The sequence below is a fragment of the Populus euphratica genome, unplaced genomic scaffold, assembly GCF_000495115.2.
Source record: "Populus euphratica unplaced genomic scaffold, PopEup_1.0 scaffold22.1, whole genome shotgun sequence".
NCBI lineage: Eukaryota > Viridiplantae > Streptophyta > Magnoliopsida > Malpighiales > Salicaceae > Populus > Populus euphratica.
The window spans coordinates 1,578,073-1,601,106 of NW_011499863.1; the positions used below are offsets into that span (position 1 = coordinate 1,578,073).

A 23,034-nucleotide genomic window follows, 5' to 3' on the forward strand; every position below is an offset into this window, starting at 1 on the left:
AGTTTGAGAATTATGGTTGAGGGCGAACGCCTGGTTCTCGTCATTTGTCCTGCCACTTGCATTCCCTCCGCGCGTGCAGTCGAAATCTTCATGTGGTCCAACCAAAAAAACCATGGCTACAGGCTCGTTGGTGGTCTGTTGACTAGCCAATCCAGGCCTTCACAAGCCCACTACATTATTATTATTATTATTATTATTATTATTATTTGCACTGAGAAACCCCCTTGAAAAAATAAATTGAATAAGAAAAACATTACGAGTTGTTTAAATACCATTATTATTGCATGCATGTTGGTAAGCGAGTTTCATTAATGTGGTGTGTAAACGGTCCAGACATGCTATTGCAACGACAAGCTGGCAATGGCATCGCTGCTTTTTTAATGAATCGTTATTTTTTTTAATAAACAATTTGAATATTTTTATCTTATAAATTGAACCAAGAGTTTAATCCATTAATACTTTTCTAAATAAGTTTTATTAAACTCGATCAAACATCACTTGTTAATTCAATGGTTGAATCTATTTTATCTAAATTAAATTATATAAAAGTTAACCATCTCATAAAAAATCAATTTAATTTTATATTTTTTAAAACTGATTTTGTTTCATTTTTTTAAAACCTTTTGATTTAAATTAATTGGAGCCAATTTAGATAAACCTATTTAATTTATAACCTGAATTTTAAACTATAAGCTTGTGTTTAATAAAAAATTAATATGAATTATTCCAGAACTCATTCATGAATATTTGACTATAAACATAAATAAAATTTATTTTTAAAAAATAAAGGTGCATTATAAATTACAGGGATGTTGAAGAATATAATAATATTTTTTTAATTTTTTTATAAATATATCAAAATAAGAATATTTTTTTATTTTTTAAAAATTATTTTTAACTCTAATATATTAAAAAAAAAATTAAAAATGCCGTTGAAACGCAATTCATGGAATAAAAATTCATAATCGAAAGTCGAAGCCTCTCTTCTCTCTCTACATTTGATTGCTTCCCTCTTCCTCATAGAACTCATGTTCACTGTAAAAAAAGTTGTCAAACCTCGAACCTTTCTTCATTGCTTGAATGGATTGCTGCTTCTTGACCTTCAAACATCAGAAGCTAAGCCAAAACAGACTCTTTCTCCTGCATTTTCAATTCTCATATGCAGGATTTTGCCAATTGGGAAGCTCAAGGTTAGACTTTTTTACAGTTGTTTAGTAATTTTATTACTGCCTTATGTTCTTATCTGTTTTTGGAAGATTGTGTGAAATTCAATGTGGGTTGATGTTGAAACTTGAAGCATCAAGATAATCTGATTTATTTTATGGAAAAATTGATGACACAGTGATGTTTTATTGATCTTGGATGGTGTGAGGCATGTATAGCTTGATTTCTACCAGCTTCAATGCTGTCAGTGAAAATCTATGTCAAGTTCGATGCACGTGTTTGGTTTCTTGAATTTGATTGTAATTCTGGATTTGGGTTTGTTAAAGTTGTGAACTTGTCGATTTGTTTGATAAGGAGTCGTGGATGATACCGAATGGCATAGGAGCTTAGTTGTCATAAAGGATTTGATTATTGTGGATGTTACAGCGAATTTTGTGGTTAAGTAAGTTTTGATTGATCGGAAAATAAGTTATAGCGCGAAAAATGCTTGGGGAATGGGTCAGAGCTACCTGGGATTTAAGTTACACTTTGGAGTTGACAAATGGGTGTTTAATGTAAGTTAAGAAAGCTTCTAAAATTGATGTTCTGTCAAGTTGGAAGTGATTTCTTTGTTGAAGTGTCGTTGATGGAGTGGTCTGAAAGGGGGAATCCTTGATCAAGGTCTTTGTTTGTGTTAAAGAACATTTTGGGTTCTATCTCAGTCTTGCTCCGTGCTTTTCAACTTGGTACAGGGGAAGAGAAAAGGGTCCGAGTCGTTTCATTCTGCTTTTAGTAGCACATGCACGTGCAGGACCACTACTGCTGACTGTGGCGCTTGAATATCCTAAAATAGTTCATGCTCTTCTTTCTTGCTTATGTTCATGACGGTTGATGGTTATTGGGTGTCGTGCCCTATATTTAGCATGTTAAGACACAGGACATCGTTTTTAGATTTGCATACTTGAGCTTATTTCAATAAGATGGGTGCCATGTTCACGAACCATCGCTGGAAGGCTAGATATTAGGTATAATGTAGAACTAAATGCCCTCTGATTTCATTATGGATGGTTATGAATATAAGCCAATGATTTGGTTAGGACTTGGGATACAAACCTTATTTATTATTTACAGGGCGATCAAAATATCACCTCACTCATTCAGATTTTTTAGACAATTATAGCTGATCAAGCTGAAGTGCTGCCTGTTGTAGTTGGAAACATCTGGAGGAAGCTCATGATTTATTTCGTTGATGACCTCATTAGCTTTCATCTGCAATAATGAAATGGGTCAAATGTGCCCATTAGATTCGGCGAGTGCTTTCACTTTACATGGCCTCTCATCCCCGTCGACTTCTTGTGCTAGGTAAGTTGACGGATACTCTATCTTCTGTTGCAATTAGCTATGTGATACTAGCAGATATAAGCTCATACTTAAAACTTTATTGACTTAATCACTGTAGATTCTTGTTCGAGGGAAATTCCTTGATCAATATTGAATTGAATCCAGATATTTGATTTGTTGAGAAAACACAGAGCAGCATTATGTAAAATCTTTGAAGAGCAAAATGCGGATTTGGAATTATTTCTGCTCTAGTGTGTACACCGGGCAATCTCATAGGCGTGGATCCATAGTGGCAATTTTCTTGCCGGTGCAATGCTATTGGGAGGTTACTGTAATTTGACATGCACACATGCAGTTAACAAGTCCAAGTCTTGGTCTTTCTTTCCACAGCACCAAGGTAAAGTGTCCAAGTCTCTTAACAAGCCCTAGTCTTTCTTTCCCTTGCATTGAGGTAAAATGAGTAAATGCAGTATGTTTCTTATATCATAGATTTTGTGCTGTTTACAGATCTTATATATTTTTTATTCACTGTCTTAATGTTTTTTGCATCTCAGTACATTGAATTTACCTAAATCCTTAGATGAAGTCAACCTTTTTGGTTTAGGGCCAAGTTTGATCCTTTGGAGGCGAGGCACTGATGTGCCAACTAACTTTTAAGGTAGGTTGAATCATGCAAAAAGAGAGAAAAATCATCATATATAGTGCAAATTTAACATTCTCCATTGTGTGTTAGATTCTTGTTTCTTTTTCAACTAGAAAAAAATCTGTATTCGATTCTGTGGGAAGCATGGGAGAAAATTTAGATGCCCTTCTCACATTTTTTGTTTTTTGAAAATTCTCACCGCATGGTCCGCACCACCTTGATTTGTCTTGGTCCATTATGTTCATCAAAAAAAGAAAAGAGAAAGAGTTGTCTAGACTGCTGTGGTTGTGGCTGGGTAATCTGTATGGTTGGGTCCATATAATAGAAGCTTTGTCAAAAAGGGGAAGCATGTCATGTAGACGACTACTAAATTATCCACCCATTTAAAATTGCTAGACTAATTTTGATCTAGTTTATAATTTGATATGTAAGGATTTATTTGTTAAAAAATAATTTAGGAATTATATTATATATTACTGTAAAATATGATGATAAAAATACTTCTAATTAAGGATTTTTGTAAATAAATAAATAAAATTTTAAAACTATCAAGGATCAAAACGTATATCAATGTAAATTTTATGCTACGTGAACATGATACTTGTCATTTTTAATAATGACAAAAATATAACTTACATGGATGATGTTAAGATAAAAATAGTATAAAACCCTTTGAAATAAATCAAATAAAAGGATGCGTAAAAGCTTACATTACAAATAAATGTCATTAATTTAATGCATTTTTAAATGAAAAATAATTTAAAAAATACTTTAAAAAACAGATTATAACTCGAAAACAAACACTTATATAACATGCTGGAAAAGAAATCAACATGGTTGTGTTGTTTTAATGGATTGCTGGTGAAGATTAGACTACACAATTAAGATGAGCTAATGCTTGATGACTTGGTGTCAAACCAGTAGATGTATTTTAGGGTGAAATTGTTTCTTATATTATAGATTTTGTGATGTCTATAAATCTCAAACATTTCTTATTCACTGTCTTAACATTTTTTGGCATCTCAGTGTATTGAATTTACCTAAATCCTTAGATGAAGTAGACCTTTTTGGTTTAGGGTCAATTTTGACCCTTTGGAGGCGAGACACTGATTTGCCACCTATCCTTTAAGGTAGGTTGGATCATGCAAAAAGAGAAAAAAATCATCATATCTAGTGCAAATTTAACCTTCTCCATTGTGTGTTAGATTCTTGTTTCTTTTTCAACTAAAAAATAAATAAATCTGTATTGGATTCTGAGGGAAGCATGGGAGGAAATTTAGATATCCTTCTCTTCAGTTTTTTAAAAATTCTCATTGCATGGTCCGCACCACCTTGATTTGTCTTAGTCCATTGTATTCATCAAAAGGAGAAAGTAGAGAGAATTTTTTAGACTGTCGTGGCTGTGGCTGTGGCTGGGTAGCATTCATGGTTGGGTTCATATTTAGACAACTATCAAATTATCACCCATCTAAAATTGTCTCAGTAATTTTGATTTAGTTTATGATTTGATTGTCAAAATTTAATTTAGGAAGTAAACATATTTATTGTAAAGTACGGTGATAACAATAGTTTTATTTGAGGGTTTTTTTTTGTAAGTAAATAATTTATTAAAAAAAACTATTAAGGATCAAAATATATATCTCATTGAAAACTTTATGCTACATGAACATGATACTTGTCTAATCTTAAATATAACAAAAAAATATAACTTATATAGATGATATTAAGATTAAAATAGTATAAAAACATTTGTTTGTTTGTTACGGGTGCATGATGTTGTTCACCGGTTATTTTCAAGGTTTTTTATATCAGCACATTAACTTTTAAAAAAAATAGTTAAAAAAATACTAATTTGTTGATTTTTTCTACGAAAACAATTTAAAAATTACATTTAAATACAAATTGTAAAGCAGAAATAAACACTCAAATGGGCGAGAAGAAATCAACGTTGTTGTGTTGCTTTAATAAATTGTCGGAGAAGATTAGATTAGGCAATTATGATTAGTTAATGCTTGATGACTAATGCCATGCTCTGTTGCTCTCGTCAAACCACTAGCCATATCTTAGGGTGGAAGGGGTGCTCCGTAAGTCACCGCCGCAAGTTTCTCCGTGACGGTGACTTTGGAAACGGCTCGGCACCTTCCATAAGAGCGACACAAATCCATTGCTTCTGCACACACAGTATTTTCCTGCTCCTCTTAATTTTACTCACTGCAGTAAATCGTGATTTTTATTTTTTGTAAGTGGAACAAATCATTTTCTTTGTTATCGTTTCTTTTAAGACAACAATTTACTGTTCCACAACAAGACATAAATCATTACATCATCCTTTTCTCCCATGAAAGAGCACCAACCAGAGGATGCCACTGCTACTCCTGTACTGTTAGCTTTTGACTCCTAAATTAAATTATCTGGTTGACCTATTTGATCTTAAAAGGTGTCCTAATTTGCAAGGACCGGCTTCCTTTACAGGTTCCTGGGTTCCAGAGGCAGTTTTTTTAAAGTATATTTTATTTAAAAATATATTTAAATAATATATTTTGTTTTTTAAAATTTATTTTTATTTTTAATATATTAAAATGATCTAAAAATAAAAAAATTAATTTTTAAAAAATAAAAAAATTTAAAAATGCGCGGCGATGTTCACAAAGGAACCCTGGGTGGGTTCATTTCATCGTATGGTTGGTAGAGTTATTGCTTTTAAACCCAAAATTACTATTTACCCCTTCCCTCGCTCTCACACTCCCTTCATCATTATCCAAGTAGCGTCTGTTTTACTGTAAGCTGTGCACCGTGTATTTTATATTCTTTAAGAAGGATTACTCTTTTAATTGTTTTTATTCATTCCTTTTGGGATTTGAAAAATTATAGTTTATGTTAATAATTTAATATATAAACAATTCATATAGTAAAATCTATGAATAGATTATAATTTTAAAAAACATGAAAAGTAAATATAAATGCAACTAAATTATATAAGGTAATTTTCTCTATTTTTTATGCGATGCGATGCAATACGTAAATAGATGGGCTCTTACTACTGTGAAACCTCCCACCCTGTTCCTTTTTACTTTCAAATTCATGGGAGTATTTCTCGTCTTAATTGACCTCTCACCCTTTGAAAACTCCATTTCTTAGCTGCCTTGATTAGAAAAGATGACCCAAACAATTTACAATCTATAATCTAACACTAATCCAAATTAAATTTTAACTTGAATAAAAAAATATCAATCCAATTTCTTTTTAAAACTTTTAATAATCTAGTTCGATTAAATTCAATCATATCAATATAAATAATAATAATAAATATGTAGATTGAAAGCTTATTTGGTATTATTGTTTCTTAATAAAATGTTATTATTTGAAAATGTATTGAAATAATATTTTTTATTTTATTTTTCATATTAATACATATAAAAACAGAAAGAATTAATATAAAATTAAAAAATTAAAAATTTTTTAAGCAATTTTAATTGTAAATGCTAAATGCGTAACCCTCTTCACAGACGTCTAATGGCTGGGATCTAAGTCTATGAATTTTTTCATTTCCCTCTCAAACCATCCACAACATCAAGGACATTCAAGTCATTTCATCATGAATCCCAAAATATCATCTCCGCTATAAAACTCCTCTTCTCTCTCTAAATACCGGAACCCATCGAATGGTTCGGACCAAACAATCCGGATCCTTAAAACAAATCTCGACCATCCATCTCTCAATCCAACGGCAGTGATAAGTCGGTGAGTTGGTTCCCTCCCTCATGTTTCTTTCTTTCTCAGTCATAAACCCTAGCCAGCCCCCACCAGGAGATAGAAAGAAACACTCACAAATGCCCTCTCTCTCCCCCTCAAGCAAACACCACCATCAATAACCGCAACAAAACAACAGGATTTACGTGAGTCTCTTTTATTTTCAAGAAAGATTCAATCTCTTTAAAGAAAACCCTTCTTTTCTTCTCTCTTTGTAAAGAGACCCCTCATCTTTTGTTTTCAAGATATCTTCTTGTTTTCTCCGAAATTTTTAGAATTTTTTTTGGGGTTGTTTGTGGGCTTTTTATGTTTTGTGAATCTGAATCGGTTTTTTTGTTTAATTTTAATTTTTGGGTACGATGTTGTTTGTTTTTGAGACCATGCTGTCTGCTACTTACGTGTGGGGGTCTGATTCCGAGTCAAGTCTGAGTTAACCCTGTTTCTTTTAGACCACAGTGAGTCGACTGTTCTTAGATCTGAGCGAGTAGAGCGCCCCCATGGACGTTTCTGCTCCTTTCTCCTCCTTATCCGGACCGTGAACCTTGTCGCAAGGAGAACCGGAACTTTCTTTTTTTACCAGTAGAGTACTGAGTGAATTTTGTGAATCGGTGGTGAGTTGACTCGGGGTAACTCCGTGAGTTGAGGAGCGAGAAGATCGAGACTAGGGTAGGTCTGAACAGGGGCCGAACGGTGAGAATGCCGTCGGTGGGGTTGCGGAGGACGACGAGGGTGTTTGGGGTAATTAAGGGAGTTGATGGGGCTAGGGTGTTGAGGTCTGGGCGGCGTTTATGGCAGGAATCTGGTGATGGCAAGCTCAGGAGAAGCAATGATGGCGACGAGTGGTACCACACTATAATCAAGAATGACAACAACTATCAGACGAAGAATCAAAATAAAAATAGTGATCTGAAGTACAAGGAGAATAGTGGGTGGGCCCATGACGATAAACTGAAGAAAGATCTTGGTGTTGTTATTGCCATTGCAGCGCCTAATAGAATTAAGAGGGTCAAGAGTGAGAAGAAGTTTGGGATTGTTTATAGGAGGAAAAGGAAGAGACTTGGTGGTGAAAAGAGTGAAGATTCGGAGGATAAGAAGTTTGGGATTCAGTTTTCACGTAGGCAGCGAAGGGGTCTGGATGATGAGAGTTCGGGGAGTCTTGTGTGTACTCCTGAGCTTGTTGTTTTAGTTGAGGATTTTAGTTCTAGTAGTAGTAATGGGCTGTCTTGTTTTTTGAGTTCGGTTTTGAGGTATACTAAGAGGGTCAATTTGAGCCTTTCTGAACTTGCTGATTTTCTCTTGTCGGAGCCAATCAGCAGTGTTTTTGCCTCGAATGGACTTCATTTTGCGCGGGTAAGTGTTTGTTCATTTTATAGAATGGCTGTATGCTGCCCAAGTTGTATAGTTGTTTCTTTTTATATATATGCGGGTGAGTGTCGGTTCTTTTTATATAACGGCTGTCTTTTGTTCGGTTATGTCCACCATTTGAAGGAGAAAGTGTCAATTCTCTCTGCTCATTTTATCCGGCTTAATATAAGTGACTTTTAGCTTAGTTTGTTGTTAAAAGAAAGTTTTTGAATTTAGGTTTTGATCGGTATTTTAAATTTGAATGATATATACTTACCTGACATTGCTCTCACCTCCTCTCCCTTTCTAAATTTTTCTTCCAGGATCTTTGTGCTGATAGAACTGGAATTTGCAAGTTTTTTGGGACCAGGCAGCTTCTGCCAATGTTTTCTGTGGATTTTTCTTCAATTCCTTCGTGTTTTGTGCACATGCACCTCAGTTTGTTTGTTAGGTTTAAATTTCTGTCTCCCATACCTGTAAATAACTCGTTGGATGAGGATGATGATTTAATGATGAGCGGAAGTAAAGGAGATCAATCATGCACCACCATGAAAACAGATTTTGCTCTGAAAATTACAGCTGTGCCTGAAATTGATAATTCTGGGAGTAAGGCAGTTGTACATCCATCTGTTAGAGCTTCCAAGTTAGCTGGTCGAAGCACCCAGTACAGAAATGGGTTAAATTCCCGTGGTATTCAGAAAAGAAGGAGCTCACTCAGGAGAGGGAGACCTAGAAATTCTGCCATGGCTGGCCTGCACAAAGCTAGTGGTGCGTTGGTTTCTGATTTGATTAGTAGTAGGAGAAAAGGTATACCTTTCTCTTCTGTTGTGTCTAAGAACAAACTTAGAAGGTCAATTCGAAGTAGCCATGCAGCAAACATCAAAGAGATGAATTCTGCTGCAGTTGGAGTGAAGAAGGACATGAATATGTCTAGCTGCTCTGCAAATATACTGGTTTCCGAATCAGACAGATGTTACAGGATAGAAGGGGCCACTGTCATGTTTGAATTCACTGGTTCAAGGGAGTGGGTGCTCGTGGTGAAGAAAGATGGGTTAACCCGATACACCCATCTGGCACAGAAAAGTATGAGGACTTGTGCTTCCAACCGTTTCACTCATGATATAATTTGGACTGGGGATGACAATTGGAAGCTAGAATTCCCTAATCGACAGGACTGGTTCATTTTCAAGGAATTGTACAAGGAATGCTCTGATTGCAATGTTCCGGTTTCTGTTTCCAAGGTCATTTCTGTGCCTGGAGTACGAGAAGTGTTAGGCTATGAGAATGGTGGCGGTGCTCCCTTTTTTAGACCATATGCTTACATCTCTTCGAGAAATGATGAGGTAGCTAGAGCTTTGGCGAGGAGCACTGCAAGTTATGACATGGATTCTGAAGATGAGGAATGGCTTAAGAAGTATAATAATGACTTTTTAGCAGAATCTGATCCTCTTTCAGAGGATAACTTCGAGTTATTGATTGATGCTCTTGAGAAGTCATATTACTGCAATCCAGATGACTTCACTGATGAGAATGCAGCAGCAAAGTACTGTAAGGATTTTGGTAGGAGGGAAGTGGCTGAAGCTGTGTATAGTTACTGGATGAAAAAACGGAAACAGAAATGTTCACCGTTGCTCCGAGTTTTCCAGGTAAATGTTTTGTTATGTCTCACTTATCTGCAGTTGGAATTGAATAACAGTAGTCTTTGATATGTGCAGTTTGAATTGAATATCCCGTCATTTCACCTCTCAGTAACATCTTTAAAGTAAATTTTGCATCAAGTACAGATTGAGTTTCAAAAAAAATTCATGAACCTACCTTATCATTATCTCTCTCTCACACTCAACATACACGCATGATTATTATTTTTCCTCGACTTTTTTTGCTTCGGTGAATCATGTTTTAGCCATTTGAGGGGCTAGCTTGGCATGGCTATAGAATTTTCAATACTGTTCAGTGCATTTTTTGTATTGCTAATATTTGCTTCTGATTTCAACTGATTATGAGTTACCAAAAATGCAACTTTGTGAAAATTTTCCATCATAATAACCATAGTAAGAAAACATTTATCTGTAAAAGCACCCAGCTTTTATTTCAAATAACCCATTGCCACAACTATGGCATCAATCGCATTGCTAATAGGCTGGAAAGATATTCATTTAGCTATAGTATTCATCATTTGGGTGAAAAAAATGAAAGGAATGGTAAATAAATGATTTCAATTAAGATAATGTTGTGACACGTTTTCTGCCTTCTTACAATTAACTACCCATCAACTTTGACGTGGCTACAAGAACCTGAACCACCTGCTTGTTGTGAAAAGTTAATTTCCCGGTGTGTTGATGTAAAATTACCGTGACATTCTTGCTAGTTGTTTTTCATGTCATTTAGATGGAACTTTAAATTCCATGTCAGTTCCTGTTCACTTTCTCATTCTTCTCTCCTGCAGTATTTATTGTTTTACATGCATGCTAATGGTGTCTGGTAATGGTCTATATTGGCTAATCTGATCAAAATTAATGGTCCTTGCTACCAGGGGCATCAAGCTAAGAAAACCCCAGTGATTCCAAAACCTGTTCTGCGTAAGAGAAGGTCATTCAAACGACCTCCCAGTCAATTTGGAAGAGGCAAACAACCAAGTCTATTGCCAGGTAAGATCTCTCTACTTTTAGAATTTTTTTAATCTAGTTAACGCATCTCTAAATCTACTCTATTTCTTAGTCAAGTATGCATGTGTTGAGAATTTTCATACCAAATGATACCCAGGAATTTGAATAAAAAAGTTATTTTCTAGTGATGTATTTTACTGATTCTTGTCCTGGCCATTACTGTAGTCCGGCTCTCAGGTTTATTCTTTTTTTTTATTAATTGTATTTTATAATTATTTTTGTTCAGTATCTACACTCTGTATGGTTTGCTTCCCGCTTCACTGTCATTTATCATAAACTAACATTTTATCATCTGTAATTCTATTGCTGAACAGCAATGGCTGCTGAACAAGATGCTTTGGAAGGATATAATGCCATGCATAAAATCGAAGAAGCTGAAAACTCAGTGAAGAGATCTTTGGAAGCTGCCATCCTCAAGCGTAGAAGGGCTCAGTTGCTCATGAAGAATGCAGATTTGGCAACCTATAAAGCTGCAATGGCACTTAAAATTGCTGAAGCTGCTCATGTTTTCAGTTCAACTGATGTTGCTGTCACCCACTTATGTGATTGATTGGTAATGTTGCTACTACTAATTGAGTTGAACCAATAATTACTACGGGAAGGACTGCAGCCCCATTGCTGTTTTTGATGCCTTTGGAGGACAACCCTAAGTATTGTAATTTTGTATAGATTTTGATTGAATGTACATTCTGTATCATCTGTAAACCTCACGCCAAATGTTTTTACAAGGGAATTTGGTTGATGTCCTTGGAAAAAATTAAAAAAAAAGAGAAATTTACAGGAAGTGTTTTTTACCTTACTGGCGAATCTCTTATCTTTGGCATATTTGTCAAGAAATATGCATTTTTCATTACCCTGATTGCTCCATGCTCCACGGATGCATTTTTTATTCACAATTTAGCCAGGTGAGTCTCTCGTCCCATATTGATCGCTATGATACTTTGTTGATGCTTTCTGGTCTCTGTTTATGCTTGCGACATTGAACCTGAGAAACATGAAGTCACACATGGTGAAAAGGACCCTTTCTGTCAACACCACTTTTTTCATTTCAAGTTTCTGCTTTGATCCTGTCAACTAAGCTAGTGAACGCGAGTTATGGGCTTGTGGTCAAGGCTTGAATTGCGATCCCTGGTGCTGTTGTCGCGTAGACAGCATACAGGGATATTAGCCATACACGCGTCGAAGAATAGGCTCCGGTTAGGTGAATCATCATGACCCCTTTTGATGGTTTGTTCAACGTTTCTTGGAGTTCGTGCCACCCTGATCGCGACCATTTGCTGCAATCTGATATTGGCTGGAGCTTACCGGGACATAACGTGGATCGTAGTTGGTTCTACTCATGATATGTTGTGAGATAAACTTGAGGTACTTGGAAGCTAAAAAAACAAAAGATAAAAATGAAAATGGAATCCTGTTTTGAAGAACCAGTGGAGTCACTGTGCTTTTGCTTTTGATGGACCTTGTAGCCAACGGTCCATTTTAGTGTCCTGAAAGCCTATCATGTGAGTGTTTTCACAGGCCTTGTGATGATGTTTTTGCCTTGCACAAAAATCACCGTCTACTTCTACCAACACGTCCACTACCTGAGTCTATATTGTGTCAATTTTTGGGCCATACGTTAGGGCTATCTAGGTATTAGGGTAAACATTGGAATTGGTCATGAGATAGATTAAACAGTTGGACGACTAACCAAAGTTTCAAAAGGGAATATTTTTAGAGGTTTGGACTTGAGAGTTTTAAGCGCAATTTTTCAAGTTAAGGACATGAAAAATATTTTTTTTTATGAATTCCATAATTTAACCAAAACAGACCCATTGAACATATGTTCAATGTATGAAATCTAGCGAGCTAGGATAAATTAATTGTAATAAATAAATAAATAAAACTCTTTCAAGTCCAAGGTTAGTGGACGAGCTGCTTGTCGCGTATGAGGGGTTGATTTCTTGTCATACAATCGACAAAGATTTGCGTCCATACATGTTTATTTTACATCATGTTCCATGCTGGTTGGGCCAAGAACCAGGACTGTCCAATAGCTTTTGTTTTGTATCTTTAATCGTCAATTCTTATACACCAGCCAGGTCTTAATTATATCATGATGATCATGAGTTTACATAATTTGATGCTTGGCTCATGTTTGCCACAATGACAAGCAAGGAGTCTTCAGGGCATGCATTTTTATTTTATTTTTGAGTTGCCAAGTACCCAGTGAAGGCTGTCTTAGATTCTTAGTTTGGTTGTCAAAGTGAGAAAATGGGGTTTCTGGTTGTGGGTTTCCTGAAAGACAACCAAAAAAGGGTTGATATTGGAGTTTGCTGCTCATATCCTTCACCAGTTATAGGTAGATTCCTGCTTTGTATTAATGCTAATGGCTAGGATTTAGACAAGTGAAACTTTAATGATAAGTGATTTAAGTGTTGGAGGATACGCCAATCCCTTTGGAATTCTAGTTGTCAACTAAGAGGGCACGAAGTTTCCAGTCATGGGACTCAAAGACAAGCAAAGGTACATATCATTGTTGTCAGAAGACGAGGAATCTGTCTTGATTTCCTAGGATACAACGACATGGAATAGAAAAATATGTAATAATCCCATCCTTTTGTTACTTGAGAAAATGGCGGATACCTTTTGTGCAGAATCTTTCAGCTTTCTTGTAACTCCCTCATACTCTTTTCTGTCACTATCTTGCCTTTCCTGCAATCTTCTTCACCGATACAAACCACGCCTTCCGAAATCAACCCATCATCACCGTTTTTTACATGATCATCACCTCCAAATATAACCGAAGCATTGTTCAAGTGGTTTGCTTCAGGATTTGCTAAGTCTTGAAAATTTCATATGTTTAAGTTCTCCTTGCACAATAACAAACTTGGTATAGTTCAAAGGAATCTTGCTGTTTGTAATAGCTTGAGAGTACAGATTTTAAACCATGGCTGAGGCTTTTGTTGGTAGCCATGACCTTGCAAGGTCAATGAGGTCACTGAGCACAAGGTCACCGAGCATGAGGAGTTTATCATCTGCGAGTAAAAGGAACTGGGCCTCAGCGAGTAATCGCTAGGTGTGGGTCAATCAAGGAGACGTGTTTCAAAAGAGTGGGAGAGAGGAAGATGAGGAGGAGCTTAGATGGGCTGCAATCGAGAGACTGCCTACCTTGATTGCTGAAGAGGGTAATGAGCTATTTCTTCGTAGGGTGAGGGAAAGGACTGATAGGTCAAGCTCTTTCTTCCTCAATGGTTACTCTTGTTTATGATATTTCCAGTATAAATAATTTTTCTTTTGTTGAAAACCTTGACTTGTTTAAACAGGATGGGAATCGACACTCCTAAGATTGAAGTCCGGTTCGAGCATTTGTTGGTTGAAGGAGACGCATGTAGTGGAACCAGGACACTTCAAAACTCTGGTGAATGTTGCCAAGATCAAAATAGAGGCGGTTCCTCCTGTCATTTTAATTATTTCCGCAGACAACATAATTTATTCTAATCATGTAGAGCATTCAGAAAAAAAGGTTCTTAAGAGTAAAGAGTGAATTCATTATGCTATAGATGTGCACTTACTGCATTTTATTTAATTACATCTTGTTCTGATAGATAAATTTGTTTTCAAACTTCTGTAATGATTAGGGACTTTTGGGATTTTTGAGACTTTTCCCATCTAATAAAAGAGTAGTCAACATTCTCCATGATGCGAGCGGAATCGTAAAACCAATGAGGTACATCTATGTGATTTCACAGTATTACTGTTTATTAGTTATTAGCAGATTCATGTTGGTTCTCTCTATAATGAATCTGTATTGAAATAGTTTGGACTAATTGAATCTTCATAAAGCTTGCCTGAACTTTGTAGATAATTCATTCAGTTTATGTTATTTCGTGTTTCCTCAGAATGACCCTACTTCTAGGACCTCCACGATCAGGCAAAACTACATTGCTGCAGGCACTTTCAGGAAAAGACGGATAAGGAGCTCAGGCCGTGTTTCTGCTTCCACTTCTAGTCTCTTACTTGTGTTAGCAATTCTGGATGAACTATCAATGTAAGATTTAAGTCCAGAATTCTGGCTTAGTCTCGTGTAACTTTCTGTTCAGGTATCAGGAAAAGTCACCTACAGTGGACATGAATTGTACGAGTTCGTTCCTCAGAAAACATGTGCTTATGTAAGCCAGCATGATCGTCATCACGGAGAGATGACAGACAAAGAGACGTTGGATTTTTCAGGGCGCTGTTTGGGAGTCGGGGCTAGATATGAATTGTTCGCAGAGTTGTGAAGGAGAGAAAAGGAAGCGGGCATAAAACCAGATCCTGAGATAGATGCATTCATGAAGGCGACAGCAGTGGCAGGGCAGGAAGCAAGTCTAGTTACAGAAAATGTTCTCAAGGTTTGTTAACTTCACTTGCAGTTACTGTCTACCATTTACTATATAGTTCAGGAATCTGGAGCTTTACTGATTAAGGTTGCTGCAACAGATTCTTGGACTAGATATCTGTGCTGATATTATGGTGGGTGATGATGGTATGAGAAGAGGTATATCCGGCGGACAAAAGAAGCGTGTAATTACCACAGGAGAGATGTTGGTTGGACCAGCAAAAGCTCTTTTCATGGAAGAGATATCAACTGGTCTGGACAGTTCGACCACTTCCCAAATTGTCAAATTTATGCGGCAAATGGTTCATATCCTGGATGTTACCATGATAATTTCTCTTCAGCAACCTGCACCAGAGACGTATGGCCTTTTCGATGACATTATTTTCGTAATATTTTAATACAATAGAGAAAGAGTGGAAAAGTCAACAATGCCCTTGCCCTTGGCCCTTAAAAAATATTGTGGTAATTGAACAAATAACTTGATACATATAAATAAATAAAAAGGAAGAAATCTGAATTTTTGAGAGAGGAAACCGTGAGAGGGAAAGAATGAAGAAGAGAAGGACAGACTATGTAAAGAGAAAATGGTTAGAAGAAATAAACCCCTAAGTTAAAATTAACATTTTGGTTATCTATAATTATGTTATTTAACTTTGATTTTGAATTTGTTGAGGATTAGGGTTTTGAAAATTTTATTTTGAATTTAATTAATAAATTGATTGGAATATTATGGGTTAATTATTATAGGTAATAGTTTATTTAGTTGATTTTTAAAGATTTTGGGTGAAAATAACGATTTTGGGTTATGGTTTGTTTAAATGATAAATTTGAGTTAGAAATTTTAATAGATAAGTAGGTGAGCTATAGGAAAAATCTGGGTTTGAGGTTGAAGATGATGAAATTTCAGTTTAGTCCCTCAGTTTGTGAAAATTACACTTCCATCCCTAAACTTTAGGGAAATTACAATCTGATCCCTTAAGCAGATTTCAATATTCTGGACAGAATTTAGGATGAATAATGAAAAGAATCTCAGTGTAATTATAATTTTATGATATTTTCACTTAGGCCCTCTAATTGAATAAAATTACAATTTAACCCCTAAAAATATGATAAATTTACAAGTTGGTCCCTAGCTATAATTTTATTTTTGATGAATAATTGAAAAAATAATATTAGTCTTCATACATATCATATCTGAATCTTAGTTAGTCAAAAAAATCATCAACTTGTAGTAAAAGATTATCCCATATAAACATATAAACTTTTCCAACTATATAAATAAAATAATTTTTTTTGCAGGATAATAAAATAAATAATTTCATAATATAAATTTATTATCTTAATATAATAGTTAATACAAATTACAGTTAGGAATCAATATAAGATTTTATCAGGTTTTTAGGAGTTAAAATATAATTTTATCAATTAGAGAACCAAATTTAAAATGTTATAAATTAATAATTATATTGAAATTTTACCTATAATTTATCCTTAATTCTGTCCAAAATCTCAAAATTTGCTTTAGGGATCAAATTATAATTTTTCTAAAGTTAAGGGACTAAACTGTAGTTCTTATAAATTAAAAGATGAAACTGAAATTTTATTATTTTAAACCTTAAACCTAGATTTTTCGTTACTTATTAATATATTAAAATTATTATCTTAAAATTTTTATTTAAACAAATGATAGTTCAAAACTATCATTTTATTCAAAAATTTTCAAATTAATTAAATAAACTATTACTCATAATAATTAACTTATAATATTCTAACAAATTTATCAATCAAATCCATAATGAAATCTTCAAAACTCCAGTTAATTCAAAATTAAAATTAAATAACATAATTATATATAACCAAAATACAATCTTAACTCAAAGGTTTATTTCTTCTCATCCTTTTCGGAAATGATGTCGTGACAATTTTACTCTCAGAAGGTCAGATTGTGTACCAACGTCCACGTGAGGATGCACTTGAATTATTCGAAAGTGTTGGTTTCAAGTGCCCAGAAAGAAGTTGCAGATTTCTTGCAAGAGATAACATAAAAGAAAGAGCAGTACTGGAGCAAAAGGAACGGACCTTATCGATATGTATCGACACTTGAGCTTGTGAATTGCTTCAAGTCTTTCTACACAGGCCAAAAAGTCTCCGAAAAACTTGGAATTCCCTATGATAAATCTACAGCCCATCCTGCTGCACTAGTGAAAGATGAGCATGGAATCTCCAACAAGGAACTCTTTAAGGCATGCTTTTTGAGAGAGTGGTTCTTAAGAACTGAAATGACAGTTGGCACTGCTCAAGAAGGAAGAAAATATTATGGTGCACTGTTGTTTTGTCTCATTAATGTTATGTTTAATGGGATGGCAGAGATGGCGATGACTATGACTCGGCTTCCTGTATTTTTCAAACAAGGGGATTTCAAGTTCTATCTAGCATGGGCTTTTGCATTACCAATATATCCGCTGAGGATCCCTGCCTCCTTGTTAGGGTCTTCGATATGGATTTTGCTCACATATTAAACCATTGGCTTAGCTCCTGCTGTTAGCAGGTACGTGCAGGGACTACTGTCTTTCAATAATTTTGGATGTGTAACTGAGCTGTTTTAATGTGTTGGTCATGTTCATTAACACATATTTTCAAATTTTAAGGTTTTTCAAACAATTTCTAGCTTTCTACAGTTTGCATCAGATGGCTCTGTTGCTCTTCCATTTCATTGCTGCTGTTGGAAGAACAGAAGTTGTGTCAAGCACCCTTGGCACCTTTACACTGCTGGTAGTTTTTGTCCTCGGTGGATTCATCGTTTCCAAAGGACAATGATTTTTCCTTTTGCTAATTACACTTCTGTATCTTACTGCTGAAGGAAGTAAGTCTGTGTACATTTTCTATTTCTAGTAGTTGCATACGCTAAGATTTATGACATATATGAAAAAAAAAAAATTACACCATTTTGCAGATAATATTGGACCCTGGATGAGCTGGGGCTACCATATTTCTCACATGATGCATGGACAGAAAGCCATAGTCCTCAAAGAGTTTCTCGACGAATGATGGAGTGTGGTAAGACTTCTTAACAATGTTTGATAATGAATTTATTGTTCCATGGTGCCTTAGTTTCTTGTTATCTGAACTAAGGTGGTCTTTCCTTGCTGCAGCCAAATCATGACAAAGCATTTTCTGAAAATGAGAGGCATGTTCATGGAAGGATATTGGTATTGGATTTCGATTGGGGTACTTCGAGGATTTGCTCTGGTTTTTAATGTCCTTTTTGTAGCAGCACTGACTTATTTGGATTGTAAGCCATCAACTCTGATACTGATCTTCATTTTGTCTACGCAAGCTTAATATTGACTTTAATAAATTTTTGAAAATAATGCAGCTCTGGGAGATTCTAAAACCATTTCTCTGGAAGAGGATGAGACTACGAAGAAGTCATCCTCAACTGGAAAGCGAACAGGCTAACAGCAAAGGCCTTAGAAATGACTCCAGCATCTGCTGCCCAATTCTCTGAAGGTTCACTTCTTAACAATAAAACTCAATAACTAGACTGTACTGTACTTCAACAGCTTTCTGCAAAGAAACCTGCTGTTTCTCTTCATCCCATGTCACCAATAATTTTTTTTTCTTGATCTCCACTACTCAAGACCATATGGTTGACTCATAAGTTTACTATCAATGCATAACTTCTACATGATCATGTTCAAGAAAGATTTCTATTCAATCAGTGTGGCAAAACTGCTATCTTAATCATTTTTGTGCTTATCATTTGCAGTTGCAGAGCAAGCGCCTAAGCAACTAGGAATGGTGTTGCCCTTCCAGCCCTTGTCACTTGCATTTAATCATGTGAATTACTATGTTGATGTGCCTGTGGTAAGTATATCTCTAATCTATTTTGCACTATCACTTAGAACAGAAAATATAAAAATCATGAAAGAACATTCATGAAATGTCCTTTTAATTTTTATTGAGAAGTTCATCATTCAAGTAGATTGTGAAATTTTTGTTGATAATAATGAAATCTGGGTTTTTTTTTCAATCAGGAAATGAAAATGAAAGGAATTGAAGAGCTGTTACGTGATGTTAGTGGTGTTTTCAGGCCCGGTGTTCTAACAGCGTTGGTTGGTGTAACGTGTAAGTGGTGCTGGAAAGACAACTTCGGTGGATGTTCTTGCTGGTCGGAAAACTGGAGGGTACATTGAAAGAAGTAACAGCATTTCTGGGTATCCAAAGAAGCAAGAAACTTTTGCTCGGGTTAGCGGTTACTGTGAGCAGAATGATATCCATTCTCCGTATGTAACCGTCTATGAATCCCTCCTGTACTCTGCTTGGTTGCGTCTCGCCAAGGAAATTAAAGAGGATACAACAAAGGTATTTTTTCTTCATGAAAATTGCATTTCATTCCATAGTATTAGCTATTCGCTTTAGTTCTGATGCATATGGCTATTTCTGCATCCTCCATAAATATTGATCATCAGGTTTTCATCTTTTGTGCTACAGATGTTTGTTGAGGAAGTCATGGATTTGGTTGAGCTGAACCCACTACGGAATCCATGGTAGGACTTCCCGGAATAGATGGTTTGTCGAGTGTGCGGAGAAAGTGACTCACTATAGCATTAGAATTGGTTGCTAATCCATCCGTCATCTTCATGGACGAGCCAACATCAGGCCTTGATGCTAGAGCTGCCGCAATTGTTATGCGTACAGTTACAGTAGATACAGGCCGAACTTTATTCTGAACTCTTCACCAAGCATAGATATTTTCGAAGCTTTTGATGAGTTATTTCAATTTGTCATATGTTTTGGTCATTCAATATACTGATTCTGCTGGTTTTTTTTGAAGCAACGACGCTTCATGTTTATTTTTTGTCACTTTACCTTCTGCAGCTATTACTGATGAAGAGAGGAGGACAAATCATTTATGCAGGAACCCTTGGTCGCGAGTCTCACAGGCTCATAGAATACTTTGAACTTTGAAGTGAGTATTGCTTCTCAAATGTTAAAATCTTTTACAAGTTTTCTAGTACTTAAAATCTACAACATCTTTCAGGCTGTACCAGAGGTTCCTAAGATCAAAGATGGTTATAATCCTGCTACATGGATGCTGGAAATCAGTTCAACTGCAGTTGAAACTCAGCTTAATGTAGACTTTGCAGAAATGTATGCAAAATCTGAACTCTACCGGTAAGAATCTCGTACTACTAACTCATGCTTTCCTGTCAATCTCTGCCTCTTTGTTTTTTTCCCTTATTCTCCCTTTCAATGTTCCTTAAATTAGTTCTCAACTATGACCATTGCTTATAGTTTATTTCCTTTCTGAAACAGTCAAATCATGAACTAATTGAAAAACTAAGCATTCCAGTAACAGGATCTGAGGAACTTTACTTTCCAACGCAATACTCGCAGGATTTCTTTACACAATGCAAGGCATGCTTCTTGAAACAGAAATGGTCTTATTGGAAGAACCCACGATATAATGCCATGCGATTGTTCATGACAGTGGCTATTGGTCTTATATTTGGACTTATTTTCTGGAACCAAGGGCAAAAGATGTAAGTTGTGTAATATTTGATTCTCTTCTTACTGTTAATTCTCATTGATGACAAGAAACAAAATGCTTTTTCAAAACCTTATAGAGATTTTTGGAAAATAAAAATAAAAGCTTATTGAAAGAACATCATAAACTTGCCGTTAGCTAGTCAGGTTGCTGTATTCTGCACAGTTTCTGAAGGACTATAGACCGAATTTTTCTTTTGGGAAAATGGAGCCATGTTTTCTATGGATAGGCACTAGGAATGTGATTTCTGTCAATGTTAATATTTGAATCCATCTTAAGCACTTGCAAACTCTAGTCAACGGACACATGTAACAAGACCTGTTCAATTTGCTTGGAGCAATGTATTCTGCTGTCATTTTCCTCGGAGCCACCAACACTTCCTCAGTAATGTCAATCGTGTCGATAGAAATAACAGTCTTCTACCGTGAAAGAGCAGCTGGAATGTACTCCGAACTGCCTTGTGCATTTGCTCAGGTAAAATAAGCTAAAACTTTGGTGTAATTTTTGCGGACACCAGAAAACGTTCATAAATGGATAATCGATCCTATCTTGTGCCTTGCAGGTTGCCATAGAGGGAATTTATGTTGCAATCCAAACTGTGGTCTACAGTATATTGCTCTACGTGAAGATTGAGTTCTCATGGGAAATTAAGAACTTCTTGTGGTTCTACAGTATATTGCTCTACGTGAAGATTGAGTTCTCATGGGAAATTAAGAACTTCTTGTGGTTCTATTTCTTCATATTCACTGCCTTCATGTACCTCACTTTTTACGGGATGGTGCTTGTCGCTCTCACTCCAGGCCACCAAATTGCTGCCACCTGTTGTCTGGATTCCTCGCCCCCAGAACAGTGTGTTTTACCGATGAATTTTTACGTAGTTCTTATTCCTAATGCCTTTAGGATATTGTAAAAAAAAAACTGAAACCTGACAACTCTAGTTTGCAGCAAATTCCTATCTGGTGGAGGTGGTACTACTGCGCTTCTCCAGTCTCTTGGACAATCTATGGCCAACCTCTCAGGTGGGCGACCTAAAAAAACTAATCGAGGTACCGGATGACAGTCCAACCCAGTAAATGTGCTTCTTAAGGCAACATAGGATTTGAATATGACTTCCTCGGAGCCGTTGCAGCCGCCCATATCGGTTTTGTCTTACTCTTCTTGTTTACCTTTGCCTACGGAATCAAGTACCTCAACTTCCAAAGAAGATAGCAGAGAGAGTCTCGAAAGAATCTTGCAGACTCTGTCGTGTCTGAAATCTGGACAAATTTATCAGTGGCTTGCTAATTCGCTTGTCTCCCTTAAATTTTTTATTTCTTCATGTCTTGTATTTTCATTAATAATGGAAGTCCTAATCTATTGTTCTTTAATAAATTTCATTGAATGCAGAACAAGAATTTTACTGTTTATTTACAAGCTTCAGCAATTTTCTTCTACCATCTTGTGCTTTAAACTTCTTATTTTCTTTCTGACATTTGGAAGACAGTGAAAACCAAAGTTATTAAATTTATCCTGGCCAATCCGTTGATCTAAAAATTCTATAATTTAAAGTTTAATCTAAACTGGATTTTAAATTAAACTAAAAAAGATATTTATATGGTAAAATTTATTTAACTCAATTATATTTTTTTATTCACCAAATTATATTTAATTTTATTCAATTCAGGTTAATTTTAAGAAAGAAAACATTATTTTAATAAAAATTGATCGACTTGTATTGATATGATGATTTACAAATTGACTCGTAAATTTCTGAAATACAGTTCACGTCACACTACCACGTTCATCCTAAAGAAATGGGTACCACCGAAGGGTTTAGGAGCGGGGTTAAGCAGTGGACCCGTGGCATTCCAAGTCATGGGTGCAACTCCTACCATCGGATAGCCACTCTCTCTCCTTCGTGTGGTAAAAAGGGCAGGGCCTACTTGGCTCAAATTGAACTGGCATGATCTCTCACGGCTAATCCTTGAAGTAGTGGGGAATTAGCTGTGGTAGCCCTAGACCTGTGTATACTCCACATTTATATAAATCAGCGAAAAGATAAAGAAAGAGACATGAATCAAGCTATCCAAGTTCAGTCCAACTTTGTTGGATATGATGTAATGTGTAAGGTTATTTGCTGCCAAAGGAACAACAACAGAGTGAGAAGATAAGACAGGAAAAGACACAGAACTTAAAGATGCACTCAAGAATGAGTCTTCCGCAACTGAGCAGGCCCTAAACTTCTCTTTTTTGAGAA

General features: G+C 35.7%; 1 protein-coding gene, 1 long non-coding RNA gene and 1 pseudogene across 2 annotated transcripts; all 3 read left to right on the top strand.

The window, feature by feature from the left end:
* Nucleotides 1–2,284: 2,284 nt before the first annotated feature.
* LOC105125484 (uncharacterized) lies at nt 2,285–3,032 on the top strand. The gene is made up of 2 exons (XR_842248.1): nt 2,285–2,505; nt 2,676–3,032. It is a non-coding gene; the product is annotated as an uncharacterized LOC105125484 (long non-coding RNA).
* A 3,632-nt stretch (nt 3,033–6,664) lies between these two features.
* Nucleotides 6,665–11,686, top strand: LOC105125483 (Enhancer of polycomb-like transcription factor protein). Its single transcript, XM_011025946.1, has 4 exons — nt 6,665–8,227; nt 8,545–9,867; nt 10,755–10,869; nt 11,202–11,686. The coding sequence occupies exons 1-4, from the start codon at nt 7,574–7,576 to the stop codon at nt 11,435–11,437; spliced, it is 2,328 nt and encodes a 775-aa protein (XP_011024248.1). The 5' UTR covers nt 6,665–7,573; the 3' UTR covers nt 11,438–11,686.
* Nucleotides 11,687–13,816: 2,130 nt separating this feature from the next.
* Nucleotides 13,817–22,231, top strand: LOC105125587 (pleiotropic drug resistance protein 2-like; annotated as a pseudogene).
* The last annotated feature ends 803 nt before the right edge of the window (nt 22,232–23,034 follow it).